Consider the following 16,144-nt stretch of genomic DNA (forward strand, 5'->3'; position numbering starts at 1 on the left):
CTCAGAGAGCCCCGGGGTTCCCAGCACTCTCTCTAATTGAAATCTGTTGATGTGCACACACTGAGGAGTACCCAAGGCAGGGACCAGGGACCGTCTCCTGGGTGCTTGGAGGACAAGGCAGCAAGTTGTAAACAGCTTAATTAGCCATGACAGCGCCAAGTGGGCCCAGCCTGGCGGGGGCTGCTGAGTGAGATCTAGGCATCGAGAGTCTGACCCTGGATTCTCAGAGCTCCTTCTGCAGAGACCACCACCACAGGTGCCGGTAATATGTGCGGTGCGGGCGTCCGCCCTGCACCAAGCCCTCCAATGCACCATACCCACAGTGGAACCTGGCTGCAGCCTGGCCTCTCTCCTCTCTGCCTGCTCAAATGTGGACTCTAGTAAGAAAACCTTCCTGACCGCTGTGGCACAGACCTGGCCCACACTGCACCATTAGCACCCAGAAATGGTACCTGTCATTGCACTACCCTGGACCTGTCAAGTGCTTTAGCGGCTCAGTTGCCATTGCCCCTTCCCTGTTTGCCTTCCTCATGGGTAGATGGGAATGAAAGCAGTGTTCCGTAGCTGCACACAGTACATTCAGCCTGGTCAAAGGCCCATTAGCCGCTCAACAGGAGGGTAGGTAAGGAGGGCTCATAGGGAGACAGCCAGATCCCTAACCACTGACCAGCCCTGCCCTGTGAGGCCCTGACTCAGACATCCCTCTCCGGGTGTTGCTTTTCCTCTAAGGACAGGACCCTTGAATGTACTCTGGTTTTCTTTCTCAGATTACCCCAGCTTCTTATCACCAGTAGAAGAAAGTGCTCCAAGAGCTCTCCGTAATATTTTGGGATGAGGCAAGCTGCTTGGATCACACAGTGAACTTTAGGTAGCGTTCCTGCCCCCGCTGCCGGCTGCTGCAGTCAAGGCCTTCCTTGGGCTTTCTTCCTGACAGGCTGAAGGGATGCCTAAGTAAAGTGTGTCCACCTCGTTCTGGGAGTTTCCATTGGAAAAACGTCTGTTACCTTCCCCACCCCAGACATGCTCTGAACTGGCATAACCTCATCGTTCAGCCGTTCAGCCCGTGCTAGGAAAAGCTCTTGGCAAGAGCCTCGAGCCAGACTCTGCTGGCCTCCCGCGCTCCCCATCTGTGTTGCCATGCTTCTGTGACTTCCGCATGGGTACCAGCTCCGGGAGGGGGCAGCCGAGCTCTGGAGGCTGCTTGGAGAGAAAGGCAGAGTGGGCCAGCGAGCAGCGTTTCTAAAAGTGTTTGTGGTGGGCGAGCGCCTGTGCGGTGTGGGGCTGAAATGTGCAGTTCTGTGGGCTGCCTGGAGATGGGAGAAACTGCACCTTTTCCCATAGATCTGCATCTCAGGAGACTCTAATGTGACCTGCTGGTCAAAAGGTGTGAGAGAGGGAGAGAGAGAGAGAGAGAGATATTTAGCTGTGGGGGAAGGAGTCCAGTCCTACAGTTGTCCTTTCTCTAAGAGGAGGTGGAGCAAGGCCCTCTCCACCTCAGCTTAGTTGTTTAGAGTGAAGATTTTAATTATGCATGCCTTTCTCCAAGACTGCTTGTCAGAATTAATGAGACAAAATAGCTTGTGAAGTTAGGGTTTGCCCCCAGTAAGCCTCCTTACAGATAGGTGGTAGCTATGTAACCACTTGGTTTGCACTTTGGCTTTGTGGGCCTCATGAGAGGTCCCAGGCTTCTTTGCTTCCATCCTTCCAGTGCTTCTTCCTCCCACCTCATCCTGAGCATGCCAGGGCCTAGTAAACCCCTCAGCTAATCTGCTTCAAGACTGACAGACCTCCAGGAAGAGTCACCTGGCCTGTTTCCATCCTGTCATCTGCCCAGAGAAGCCATGAACAGATGCAGTAGACAGACACTGAAACATGTGTCAGAGACACGCAAGCAAGCATCCAGCCCTGGCCACACCATTCCCAGATGGCTGACACAAACTCTGAATCCTTCAGTTACTCCCTCCCTCTGCAATTCTGGCTTTCTAAAGTGGGGTGGTGAAAGTACTTCATCCAGGGTTTCTGTGGCATTGGCTGAAGCTGTGGGCAGCCTTGTGCTGTGACTCTATGGCTTAGTCGGCCTTCTTGGCTCAGGGATGCCGGCTGGGGCCGCTGCCCATGACTTAGCACCACTCACACTTCCCTCGGCCCCTCTGTTTTCCCAGCTGATCTGTTCATGGAGCAGAGACAACTCAAGGAAGCAGGTTTCTGTATCCAGGAGGCCGCTGGCCTCTTCCCCACCTCTCACTCGGTGCTCTACATGCGAGGCCGGCTGGCTGAGGTGAAGGGCAACTTAGAAGAGGCCGAGCAGCTGTACAAGGAGGCGCTCACCGTGAACCCAGATGGTGTGTGCATCATGCACAGCCTGGTGAGTCACCCTCCCTCCCATGACCTCCCTTCCCATCCCCCTCACTCTTCCTGCCAGCACCTTGCTGCAGCAGCCATCTCTAGGAGGTGGCTTTCTGCCAGTTCTGCCGTGAGAGACATCTGTGTGTGTCTTGTAGGTGTGAGCTGTCTCCCTCCCATCAGAGTCTGTGTTGATGAAAAAAAAAATTCTAGAAGGGTTAGTTGGCATTTTTCTGTGACTTCCATGTTTCTGTGAAGGTCTGTGTGTGATCGTCTCCCAAAGATTTCATGGCCACTTGTTAGAGCCTTACCCTGTAGACTGTAGGCAGCTGTCAAAATGCGTTTTATAAGGGTCCTCAGACTCTCCCATTTTTTGGGCTGCCTCTTCCATTCCCGGGGAACCCTGTCTCCTTGGGGGACTCAAGGTTCTCAGGAGTGAACTGTGTTGGGTCTGGTATGAGTATATGTTAAGAATGACCCCTAGGTTGTAAAAGGGTCCACCAGACCCCAGGTCTGGAACATGGACACAGCCTTGGGTACCAAGGGCACAGTGACACACCCACAGAGGGAGATTTGGTAGCTGAGAAGCGTTTGATCACTTGTGGGTAGGTGAGCCACTGTCTGAACCTTGATGTTGCTTACTCATCCAGTGAAGATTGATCAGGGAAGTGTGATTGTGTTTCTTTCTCTGATAGAGTCAGACTACAGAGGACCTTTCTTCTGCTTTCCTTCGCTGCTTCCAAAGAACAGAGGTTGGGACAGATGGAGTAGCGGAAGAAAGGCCCTCTGCAGGGGCATAAGTGATCCTGAAAGACTATTTAGTAGCTCACAGTAGAGAGAACTTGTTGAGGTCTAGGTTCCATTTGGATGGCCCCTCACCGTGAGAATGGCTACTGCAGTATCCCTAACATCTGCCACCTAGAAAACAGAGCGGGGATAGTTCCATATGGTCAGAGGGTTTCGGTTGCCCGAAGAGGTCTTATTTATCTCTTCTAGGAGCTGGGTTTCAAGTTGGGTTTAAGAAGTTTAGGCACACACTGAGAGGATGGGAACCTGACTCCAGGGACAGGCTGGATCAAAGTGTCTTTATATTCTTCCTAACCCAACTAGTTCCTGAAAACAGAACCAAGCAAAGATTCCCTGCTGTCTCTCACTCCTGCTGCCAGGCTTCTTCTTAGGCTGTGTGAATTTTGAGCCCTAGCTTTTAAAAAACAACAAAAAAGAGGCCACACATGACACAGCCCTGTCCCTGCCCACAGTTCCTTCCTGTCCTGTGGTCAGCCCAGCTAGTGTTTGCTTTTTCACAAGGCACACAGGCACATTCCCCTTCCTCCTGCATTTCAGACATTAGCTTCACTGGTTAATGCCTCACTAGAGGTCATGTCCAAAAAACTTGATTATTGAGGAGGCTGGCATTATTCACGGATCTGAGCCTGCAGCCTCAACCCCCAAACCCAACAAAATCCAATAACAAGTACAATTTTGAGGTAACAGTGTACCATTTTTCATTTATGCTTATTATTGTTTGTAGCTATTTTCTTGAAATTGAAGCAGTTTTCCAACCATGGGTTTCCATGGTAACCCAATAGCTGTCCAGAGTAGCTCCCTGCAGATGTTACTGAAATGGTCCCTTTTCTCTTCCTGGGGAGCCTTGCTGATTTAATGAAATTGGAGCAAGTCAGAGCCAGGTCTACCCACTCTCAGTTACCAGCTACCAGAGGGGCAGTCGGCTCCTGCGTGGGCAGCCCATCCCCTTTCCACAGGCTTTGTTCCTGCCAGCACCCACACGTATGCATAAAGAAGAGCAAATTACAAGCCTGGAGAAGATTTGCTAAGCATATTTTCCTAAAGACGTGTGAATGTTTTAGCATGTTGATCTCCAGTGTTCCCTCATCTAAATGTCTTCCTTGTGCTGGCCTGCGACTCAGGACATCTGGGCTCTCATCCTGACTCTGGCTTTGGTTTACTTGATGACATAGGAAAAGAGTTAACTTCCATGATCCCAGAATCCCCTTTTATAAGTGGATGATAAATGTCCCTAGACTGTAGTGTTTTCTAATCAAATGAGATAATGCACATGAAAGTGTACAGTGAAACAGGCAAGATAGCATACATCCCATATTCTCCAGTTCCCCTTCACTGACAGACATTGGTAATCGATCATAGCATTCCCACATGCATCAATAGAGCTTGGGATCTTTTTAAATGTGATACAACACAGTGGAAAACACTTCCAGTAGGTTAAGTTGGCTTGGTGTTTGTACCAAGAATTCACTGTGAAACCATCCATGGAGAATAAGAGACACCATTTTGTGTATTCTGGGATAGATACATCCTTAGAGAAATTATCTAAAGAGAAGAAGATAGAGGGGTATTGTTTTCACCATAAAGTCATTGCCAAGGCAGGTTCCTAGGAAGACATTCTAGCTATACGCCACCACCAAACCTTTATGAAGACACCACCTACCATAGGCACAAAGGAGAGCCATCCTTCCCTGTGGGAGCTCAGCCACATACAAGCCTGGGCTGGAGAATTATTCTGAAGCCCTGGGAAGTCCCCTCCCTGGGGTCTGGAAAGAGGAAGATGGTTATTCCTAAGGTACTGTGTAGGAGCCAGGCTTGACCCTGTAGTCATAGGGTGAGGCTGGCAAACACCAGGAGAAGAAGGCTCCCTGGAGCAGAAGGCTGCAAAGCTTTCCAAGACAGGAGCAGGTGCTCACTTCCTTGCTCTGTCCTGTTCCCCCATCCACCCTCCTGGATGTGATGGGCAAGCTCTTCCTGGTCCTAACTTTGCCTTCCATGCAAGTTAGGGTTTTGTACCAGACCTGGCAAAAAAAAAAAAAAAAAAAAAAAAAGTCTTGCCCTGCCTTCTTCATAGTTCTGTGCTGGAAAAAAGAAAGAAACCCAATAACAACAACAAAACATCCACACACATGCACACAATAAACTCTCTACTGTGCCCACAGTAGAACAAGAAGACCCATGATCCCTCCGTCCTGGAGGCTGTCCCCCATGTCTCACTTGGTAGTTTCTGCATGGAAATCAAATCATAGGAGTGTCTGCCAGCCAGTCTCCGCCTCCCTCCAGCACCTGAAACCCCTCACAGCCGGAGTACCTGGTACTCAGGGTGTTGGCGGAGGATCTAATCAAGAAGCCTGCTGTTGTCTGCCCCACAGAACATGAGTAGAGAAGCAGGGTCTTCACCAACGTCAAAGGGAGGAGTGTTGCTCTTCAGGAAGGGCAGGAAGGGACCGCAGGCTCTTGCCTTACACCTCTGTCAGCAGCACTGGACACCCCTAGAGGAAAATGAATACAGGAGCCAAGACAGTGGCCAGTGTTGGAGAGAGTTCTCCCAGTGAGTCTCTGTGTTGACACCTGAACAGGGAGGATCATTGCTTGTTTGTGAGGCTGAGATGGAAGCTTGACCCCGTTTCCCAACATAATGGATGAAAAAGTCATTTCTCTCCATCTTCCTGAGTTGTTGCCAGTCACCCAAACCTCCCACCAAACAAATGGCAAATGAACAACAGAGGAAGCAAACAGTGGTGGATGAGGAATGGATGAGGGCTCAGGGGAAATGAATTGATCTCAGAGGAAGTCTCCTACCTAGGCGGTCTTCCACAGAAAACCTACAATGTTAGAAAGGTGAGAAGTCCTTGAATCTCTAGGGACAGCAGATTTTGGGAAGACACAGGGGAAGCTAGTGGGGGATGAAGGCACAATAGTGTATGCTGCTGTGGACGTCCCATGGTCCTGGGGCCCATAAAAACCTGAGGTTGTTTTCTATAACCAACCTCTGTCCCTCTGGTAGAGGTAAAGAGGACTTTGTAGATTTGTTTGCTCTTAGGCAAATAGGCAGAAGGCCTATATGTGTCTGCTTCTTGTTTCCGCTTCTTTTCAGTTGTCTTTAACCCAAAATAGTCTTGCCAAGATGGCATATTTAGGGATAGCATATTCTGCAGCCATGCAGCTCCACTAAAGAAGACTCAAGCCCTAGCCACAGATGGGCTCACTCCCTCCACTCTTGGCTTGCCGAAGTGTTTTAAGGATGCTTCTCTGTCTGCTCTAGAGGCAACTTGAGACCCCTTGGCACTGAATGGGTGTTCATGGCCATGAAAGGTATTTGTGGATAGCACAGCCAGAGTTCAGAATTTCCCCTCTAACCCAGCCTGGCTTGCCTGGCCGGGTACAGGTTCAGATCAGGTGACAGTTAGGCACAGGTGACTTGATTAGCTTCGGAATCCAAAGGAATGGGAAAACCTTTGTCTGGAGGTTGCCTTTAGCCCCCTTGTCCAGTAAGCTACCCATTCCTCAAATGGCCATTCATCATTCCACCAAAGCTCAGCCTCCTACTGGACCCCAAGAGGATGAGTCAAGACCAGAGGTAGCACTGGCAAAGGCTTCCACTTCCTGGTTCTCTGTAAGCCAAGTCACCAGATGTGACCTGCCTCTGGGCAGTCTACTGCTTTTGTCCTCATAACCCAGAGGCCCCTCCGAAGACGGATAACCCCAGCCAATCAGGGAGGCCAGCTCAGCTAGATCTCTTGACCATCACCCTGCATCCCCAAGTCCGAGGAAGAGAAAGGAATGGGCAGCTTGGGTTTGGCAACACAAATATGATAGTCGTCAGCTACCCTAGAAGGCTTCTAGGCTGGCTCCCAGTGAATCTGGGTACCTTCTCAGCACAGGCCTCTTCAAGAGACCTTGAGATAGTATACCAGCTGGGCAGTAAGTAGGTGGATCTCGAAAGATTTGTGCTCTTTGCCTCCAACAGGGAAGGAGAACTGGCCTGTGGCTCCAGCGGCTATGTTCTAGAAGGGGTATGTGACTTGAAGGGTGTGTCCCCGGTCTGTTTGGACAGGCTGAAGGTGACACACTTGGGCAAAGCTGGAGCCAGCGCTGCCCTAGAACCATGCAGTCTCCGCAAGTGTGCCTGAAGAGCCTTCCAGGGCACTGGCTCCTCCATGTTCCCCAGCGGCTTCGAACAGGGCCTCCAGGGACCTGCCTGCCCCAGCAGCCTCCCGGCTGATTCCCAGCTTCCCAGCTGGAAAGGCTGTTTCAGAATCCCAGCAATGTGCCTGGAGCTCAAAAGAAAATTTCCAAAATAACTTCTATAAATACTTCAGGGCAGGGGTGGGTAGTAGCACTCAGCTTGGCCCATAGCTGGCCCAGCACTAAGAACGGCTTCCCAGGGCAGGCTCCCTAAAAGATGGTAATGCCTGACCACCCCTGCCTGGCCTGGCCATGCCTCTACTCTAGGAGACATAATGGGGCACTGAATTAATAGGGTGAGATACTGTTTAATAGCAGAGGGCAGGAAAAGGCTAGCAAGACCCTTCCTTTCCATACCAAGCTGGAGCCTCTGGTCTACCCTTGTAGAGCAACAGAATACCTAACTCCTAACAGGAAATGCCCCATACCCCTCAGTCTCTAGACTGACTAGAGAACCAGACCTCAGCCAAGGCAAGGCTCCTCAGACCAGCTGCTTGGGGGGCCCTTGTAGGCCTCCTGAGCTCCACAAGTCCAACCCAGGAAGCCCTTAAGGCAGAGCATGTCCCTGCTGTGTCCAGGCCCCTCCCACCTGGCTTATAACAGAAAGGCTGACAGGAAAATGGCGCTGTTGCTCTTCTGGAGCACAGGCCTGGGAAGGTCCACAAGAGCCCCACAATAACCAAATGTGATGTGTGTCTTTTAAGGTTTGCTGAATTCAGGAAAGGTTTCCTGGGAGAGCAGAGCCCTGAAAGATGGATGAGGGCAGGTGCCCCCCCCAACCCCCAGAAGCCCCAGTGATGGCTGTTTCTAGCCCCAAAGTGTGCCTTGCACCTACTGTATTCCATGTCACAGATAACTTTTACATGGCTACCAAATCCCTGTGAATGGGTAGCCCAGTTCTGGCACCACAGTGAAGGGTCAGAAGCAAAGGTCCTCTTCACAGGACTAGATCCCTCCCAGCAGATGAGGGGCAAGGAGAGAGGGCCATTCCATGGGGATGTGTAGGTGGAACTGAGATACCAGTTCTGTGTTCCCACCATCTCCCTGGAGACTGTTCTCACAGCCAGTGAAGTGATGGCAGGGTGCTGATGGACCCTGGGGCAGCGCCAGGCTGGGGACAGCAGGTGAGACCTTGCATCCTCCTGTGCTTGGGCCCCACCCAGTTGTCAGGCAGCAAACAGCACTGAGTTGCTACCAAACACAAACGCTGCTGGTGTCAGGGGCAGGTGGCCACAGATCCTGTTACAGGCCCTGGGCCTCCAGGACTTAGCCTGACCCCAGCCTGGCCTGGTGTCTTCTTTCAGGTTCTAAGGTCAGCATGGTGAGGCAGGGGGACAGGAGCCAGCCCCACTGCACAGCCCTTCCTAATAGAGGCCCAGTCATCTCCAGCCTCTAAAGAAATGGACAGTGCTGGGCTCTCCCTGCCACACACCCGCTGTGCTTCTCCTAGAGAGGCTGCCCTTTGCTAGCTGCCTGCTGTGTGTCTAGCTATACCTTCTCCAAAACCATCCTTCCAGAATTCTCAACAGCCCTGTGAGAAAGGGCTCTCCCATCCCCTGATTTGCAGATGAGGACATCACAGCTCAGAGATCTGTGACCATTTGCTGGGGTCACAGTATATGTGAATGGCAGAGCTAGGATTCAACCCAGCTAGGCCTTCTGGCTGCTAAGTCCTGGGCTTTGTCCTAACTGAAACACACATCAGCCTCAGACACATCTGACTCCTTCCCAGACACCCACACCTTTTCTCTCTTTCTCTCTCTCTCTCTCTGTTTTTCCACTTTGTCATCCCGGGATTGAATGTAAGGCCTTCTATTTGCTAGGGAAGTAGTATACCACTGAGATATTACCCACCCCTCCCTTCCAGCTCTCTTTATTTTGATATGGTTTCACTAAGTTCCCCAGGCTAGCCTTGAATTCTGTTCCCTAGGCAGGCCTCAGCCTCACAAGTGGCTGAGATGACAGGATTGAACCACCAGGCCTAGCTAGAGGTCCGGAGTTCTTGATCTGCACTTCAGTGGACTCTTCTTGCCAATAAAGCTTCCTGTGGAAGAAAGAGCCAGAAAGAGAGCTCAGAGAAAAGAAGCAAGTAGGCCCACCCTCTCTGATAGGCCTTGCTGGCTGCCTCTGGCCTCTGTCACTCCCTGTGGGCAGCATTCCCAGGCTTCAGACCTCCCATTTTTGGTACTTCATTTTGCTGTCTGACAGCCATCGGCTTCCTTCAGCCCGTGGGCCCTGTTCCCTTGTGAGCTACTTAAGGTCCTGCCCCAGCCATGTGGGCATAACAGTGTGGCCTGACCACTGCCAGCCAGACAGACACTGCCCCAGGCTCTGGTAACCCTGAGTCAGCACTGCTGTGTGCATCTGGTCAGAGCTCCGAATGAGGTTGCACCCCGCCCCCACCTGCTGTTGTACAGCCTGAACTGAGTGGCTCCTTGGGTGTGTCTATGCTTAAGGTCAGAGGAGGGGGCCAACCTGGAAGTCAGTTGTGTCTCCCTGCTTTCTGGCCCCAGGACCTCCAGCCAGCGCCTCTGGAGACAGCCTTTCCCAGTCTTCCTAAGCACCATCTTTCTTGCCTAATTGGTCACGTTCCAAGCTCTCTTAGGACTTTATGAAGTCAGCCATGTACATCTTTCCTGGTGCGTCTCCATAGCAACCAAGGGCCTAACTCTGGGGAACTTGGGGAGGAGGAAAATAATCCAGCTAAAAATGTACATGGCCATCAGTGGGCGGGCTGCAGAGAGGGGGCTTCAAGCACAAAGACAGTCCCCGCCCCCACCCTGGTTCCCTGCCTGCCCAGGAAGTCAAAGTTGGAGATTTACCTCCACTCTTTGGAACAAAAAAAAAGGGCCCACTTCTCAGCATCTTGGGATGCCTTCAAAGCTTGACAGAGATCAGTAGAATGGTACAGAGCAGCCTTTCTGGGATCTGAAGTCTTCTTCATACCCTGACCCTGTCTACTGTCCCTGGTGTGGAGGGAGGGAGGAGATGTTCAAGGCTGCTAGTTTCACTTCCTTCTCTCTCATTTGACAATTCCTGACACTCTAGTTCCCTGGCAACCGTCCTTTGAGCTAAACTGCAAGGCCACACTTCCTGCCTCTTGACATGGCCGTCCAGGGTCTTTCATCCCTGAGCCCCCTCTAACTCATTCATTCAGCAACTGCGTTCCACACTTACCCCCTCCCTGCTGTGCCCCTCAGCTGCCAGGATGTGTCTGGCTGTCAGGACCCAGTAGTCCCCAGGAAGACGGGCTGCTGATACAGGCAGAGAAGCTTCCCGTCTGTCACAAACTAGATACTTCATGCTGTCAGTGCTCCGGGGTGAGGGGCAGCTCCATGCTGCAGGCATGAGCTTTTTTGACAGCTTTGCCTCCGCTGACTCAATTCAGCGGCGCCATCCCAGACAGCCATGCTGTGATAATTTTCATTATTCTTTTCCCTATTTGTTGAAGAGTGAACAGAGGGCCCAGAATTTCCTACATGGGACCACTCAAAATCAGGTCTAGGCTCGAAGGCCTGTCTTTTAAAGATAACAGGAGCCTAGCTCCTCCAGAGCTAAAGCGGGGCTTGGGCGGGGACAGATGGGTTTTGCATGAGTAAAGGGCATGGTCATTTGTGGCCAAGCCAGGCCTAGGGCCTCTCTGGCTGGTGGCCAGGAGCAAGTAACTGCAGTTCTCCCCTGGTTGCTAAGATCCCTCTGCCCAGCCTCGTTAACCCTGTCCTGTGCTTTGTTTCTAGGGTCTGATGCTGAGTCAACTGGGCCACAAGAGCCTGGCCCAGAAGGTTCTGCGGGATGCTGTGGAGAGGCAGAGCACCTGCCACGAGGCGTGGCAGGGCCTGGGGGAGGTGCTGCAGGGCCAAGGCCAGAACGAGGCTGCTGTGGACTGCTTTCTCACCGCCCTGGAGCTGGAGGCCAGCAGCCCCGTGCTCCCCTTCTCCATCATCCCCAGAGAGCTCTAGCCTCGGCAGCAGCCACAGGCTGCCCAGGGCAGGCAGCAGACACGAGCAGAGGGCAAGGAAGGACAGCTGCGCTCAGGAGTGTGGCCTCAGGGAATAGATGACTAGTGAACACTTCAACGGGCTTCGACGCCACTTCTCCCCTCCTCCCACCTCCAGCAGGGCCAGCTGAGCCGGAGCTCCTCCTGTCTGAAGCTGGGTGGACAAGATTTGCATCTGAAGCAAATGCCTCTCTCCCCTGAGAAAGCATGGGCTCCCTTTGGATAAAAGGTGTGCCTTGGAGCCAAGCCCTGCCCTTAGCCTCCCTGACCGCTGAATTTCCTGGTTTGAGATGAACCAGTCTTGAGTTGGTGCATCATAGAGATGAACTTGCCAGCACCCTCTGGCTGGGCCAAGCTTTTCCTGGATGCCTTTCTTGGTGCCTTAGGAGATGAACTGGTATGAATTTAAGTAACTTTGCAGAGCTATAATTCTACATGCTTGACAACCTTGGACACACACCCTCCCAACCCTCTCCCCTCAATCTCAGGGCAGTTCAAGCTTGAGGCCTTGCCCAAAACAAACACAGTGTGAGGTTCTAGACACAAGGCGGACAGTGGACTCCTGCTTCCTCTCAGACTGAGTTAGGGCTTTTGATGCCTGGTGTTACCTCTGTGGGGAGGTCTCCTATGTGCTTTCTCTGTACCATCAAGTGCCTTTGGGGCTCAGGTCCAGCCAAGCCCCTAAATAGTTCCTAAGTCTTCCATTTTCACTCACTCTCATGACCCTGGAAACACGTCCCAGCAAGTAAGGCCAGTGGCCTCTAAGATAGGCCTGAAAATATAGAACCTAGCCATTTCTAGTGCCTTAGGTACAGTTCCTTCAAGGCTTTCCCTACAGTGCAGGTCCCTCTTGGGTGAGTGACATCAAAATGACAGTCTATAGGACTCACCCCAGTACACCTCATCATTCACAGCCCAGCTTTCACTTGGGCTTTGTTGAGTGACCCAAAGCCCCAGCCTGGCCCTTTAAGCTCACCTACCCAGATCTCCACAGAGGCCATGGTTGGATAGAGATGGAGGAGGAACCTGGCCTGCCTCAACTTTCTGTTGCCCATGTGATCTGTTTGCCAGGGTCTGGGTGGCTGGGCAGATAACCCTCACTGGCCCATCAGTCATCCACTCTGCTTTTGACACTTTCCCTCAGGAAGCCATTCCCAAAGATTTGGCGGAGAGCTCCCTTCTGTCTGCCCTGAATGCTGCTTGGAAGCTCCCTCGGGTTCACCTTGCTCCCAATTTAAATGCAGAAAGGGGTTGAGAGCTGCTCTGCTTTACCATGGCCGGCCATAGCTTCCTTGAAAGGAAGAAGCCACTGGGCGTTGCTTGATGCCCTACTGATTTATCTTGTGTCCCCAGAGAGCTGGTGTCTCCTGGCCACAGCCCCAGGCCAAAGGTAGACTATTCAATCCTTGGTCTCTTGCTTAAAGGGTCTCTATGTGTATGTGTGTATATAAATATAGATATATATGCTAGAGATCTATATTTTTGTGGAATTCTGTTATAGTAAAAAATAAGCAGATACTATTGGTGTTCCTTGAAGAAACAGTGGTTAATCTTGGCGGTGGGAAAGACACCAAATGCATCTGACTGAGCATTCCCTCTTTGGAGGCCATGGTAGACAGGCCCAGTACCTAAAAGTGACTTTGGAAAGTGAATAAAGGACCCTTGAAGGGGAAAACAGTACTGTCTGAAGCAGTGTGTTCATTTACCCAGGCCCTGGAAAGGAAGGCCACGACAGAGGAAGAGCTAGAAGGCAGGAGGGTGAGAAAGAGAAAAGAGGACTGGCCTTCAAGAGGGTTGAGCCTTGTTGGATGAGCCGAGAGAGAGACTAGGGGTCAGGGCCAATGCCTGGGGGGTGTAAGGAGGCAGAAGGTCTGGGCAAGGGCTGGTTCTGGCCTGTAGCCTGTCCTTCAAATAAGCCTATCCACTAGGGAACCTTGAGGATTGGGGGTGATTGGACCACATCCAGGTGAGCCTGTCTGCAGAGAAGCCCACAGCAATGCATCTGGAGTAATTATACCTCACTAATTATAATTGTATAATTACACAATATAAGCTGTTACAAGGCGTGCACCAAAATTTTTCAAAGTGATTTAAATTCACAGGGAAGCTCTGTTCTATCATGACCCCCAAGGGACTGCCTCGTACACCCCCAGAGCAACACCTGTACCTTGAGGACAGCCATTATGTCCAGAAGTCAGTGCTGCTCTGGTCCGAGCCCTCTGCTCTTCTGGTTCCCACTGCAGCCAGCCTCCATCTCTACCCTTGCCCATGTAACATGACAGGGTCCCAACTGTGTTTGGATTTTTCCCCCTTCAATGGTAGCGGTGTGGCACATTGAACCCAGAGCCTAAGAATAGCAAGCATATGCCTTTTACTGCTGAGCCTTAAACTCAAGATGTAGCCAAGGACCACCTTGACTGTTCCATCCACTGTGTTCCAAGTGGTGGAATTGCAGGCATGCACCACTGCCCAGCCCTGAGGACTGTCACCTAGCCCTCGGGCACCACACATCTCAGTGACTGACAACTGGTGTCATATTACTCCTTACACACCCAAGCCCTTCATGTTCTGCCCTTTCAGACTGCCGCAGAGACAATGGAGATGTCTGCCGGACCAGGAGAGAGACAGGAAAAGCTAGAGGCTTGGCCTTCTGTTCAACAAAGTGTTGCCCTTGCTGACCTGGAAGTAGTCAAATGTTGGAGGGTCAAGCAGTGGAGACTGACTCCTGGCATTTCCTGACACCACCAACCCCACCCCACCCCCCGGCCTGCTCCAGGCCATAGACCATGTTCACAGTCCCTCATTAGAGGACCAGAAAGACTGCTTGGAATTTAAACCCACTGTGCCTGCATAAGGGCTTAAGTCTGTGAACAAGACTTAGGCCTGCCTTGCACTCTCCCTCCCTCTGGCCCTCTAACCACCCACCATTTTCTAAGGCATCCACCCCCCCCCCACACACACACACAGTTGTGGTTGTCTGAATTAACAGTGTTAATCTGCAGAAATGAATATGAATGGAATTTCAGCTGCCACTACTCCAACTCTTTGGGTACCAAAGTGCTCATTGTTGAACAGGCTCCCTGACAAAGCACTCAGATATCACCACCATGCAAATATTTCTTGGCCTTCAGAAGCCTCCCATTTATGCATCCCAGCTGCTAACTCTTCTCTTTGCCTGAGCAGCCTTGAGGCCAGCCCCACAGTGCTGAACCAAGGATCCCAGGAGTCTGGGGAGGTGCCTGCAAAGTCTCTGTTGTTCCCTGCCAGAAGTCCTCTGAAATTGCCAAGTGCTTTTAGTTGTAAAGAAGAGAGGTTCATTGAAGGTAATGCAACAGGCAAGAGTTGCTCCCAGGAGCCCCTAGGCCAGGGGCTGGGGCTAAAGCAGCCGGTGACCTTGATCCTATGATAGAAGCAGGACGGTGACACCATAATTACCAGCTGAGCTGGGACTTACCTATCCTCTGCGGCTGTGTGGCCTTGAACAAGTTGCTTAACCTCTCTGTACCTGTTTTCTCATCCGCAAAGAAACAGTGGCACGGTACCTGCTTCGTGGATTATGATCATGTAAAGAAAACATTTTGAGGACTCCGAACACCACCGCCCTGGCCTTTAGCCTCCCCTGCCTGCCCTACCACCTACAGCACTATGCTTGAGCATGAAGATCTACTTGGTCCCACTTGTTGTATGGGTCACTCGGCCTTCAGCATTCTATTGGTTGGCTTCCCTTGGGGGTGTGCATTGCCATGATCCAGTCAGTTGTGACAGAAGCTGTAGACCTCAGGACACAAAATATAGCAGCTTATATAACTAGAATTTAGTCCCTTTCAAGACGCTCAGCAGAAGTCCCTTTTGAGATGGTCCTTGAGAAGTAGCAGGCCCTTCTGTTAAGGGGCAGGCAGAAGAACACACCCACCTTCCTCATTGTCCCCGTTTCCTGTGGAGCAGTAGTGGGGACCCCTCCTAGTGACAATGACGAGCCTACACACATCCGTGCATTGCACATGGCCATTTTCATGACGCTGGACTCACAGCTGCTAATCACCCCTTTGGTAGCCCACACCCTCGGGGGTGGGGGGAGCCCTGTCCCCAAGAAAAAGATCATGTCTTAACCACCCTTGCATGGTTTCTAACAGGGTCTGTGCTCTGTCCTCTGCCACTCTCTAAAGAGCTCAAGGGCTCTGGGGATGGAGACACAGGCCACTCACTGCCACAGCAGAAGGAAAATGGGCTCCTGGATGCTACCACCATAGTCTTCTCTGACAGTGTCCCAGGGAAGACCACCACCAGTCTAGGGCCTTGAGTTCCTAGAAGCCACCAAACTGCCAACAGAGTCACCAGGCTGGCTGTTAAGAGGAGGACTGGATGGTGCTCCATGCCACCCATCACCCAGCCCCTCTGCAGCTAGAGTGGTGATTCCTTAAGCAAAGATCTGTGGATTTCCTAAACAATGATGGTGCTAAGATGCCAGGAGACTGGGAGTGTAAATAGACTGTGGGAACTGTGTGTTGGGCTATGGGACTCCAGAATCCTGATGTCAGGTTGGCTGGACGGGCCACTGTGGGTCTGGGTGAGTCCACAGCCTGGCAGGTGGACTGGGCACCTAAGCAGGTGCAGAATGTCACCACCTCTTTTTCTCAGTCACTCGGCCCTTCCCTCTCTCGAGTACATCTTTAGACTTTAGCAAGCAGTCACTAATCACCTTCCAAACCACATGCTTTGTTGTGAACCATTTGAGGCTAAGCGTGTGTAGCGACTATGCCCCTATACTCTTTCACACTGTGATATATTTTTCAAACTGAAAACTTTGCTGTG

At 51.7% G+C, this 16,144-nt stretch overlaps 1 protein-coding gene across 3 annotated transcripts in view; it reads left to right on the forward strand.

Moving 5' to 3' along the window:
* Ttc7a (tetratricopeptide repeat domain 7A) overlaps positions 1-13,012 on the forward strand; it is a 102,070-nt gene extending 89,058 nt beyond the window's left edge. For all 3 annotated transcript variants that reach the window (XM_055619378.1, XM_055619384.1, XM_055619391.1), the window contains 2 exons: positions 2,163-2,365; positions 11,073-13,012. In XM_055619378.1, coding sequence (XP_055475353.1) covers positions 2,163-2,365; positions 11,073-11,294 — 425 coding nt within the window. In that variant the 3' untranslated portion in view covers positions 11,295-13,012. The remainder of the gene's footprint in view (positions 1-2,162; positions 2,366-11,072) is intronic.
* Positions 13,013-16,144: the final 3,132 nt, after the last annotated feature.

Source organism: Psammomys obesus, unplaced genomic scaffold (assembly GCF_907164565.1).
Source record: "Psammomys obesus unplaced genomic scaffold, mPsaObe1.curated_primary_1811, whole genome shotgun sequence".
NCBI lineage: Eukaryota > Metazoa > Chordata > Mammalia > Rodentia > Muridae > Psammomys > Psammomys obesus.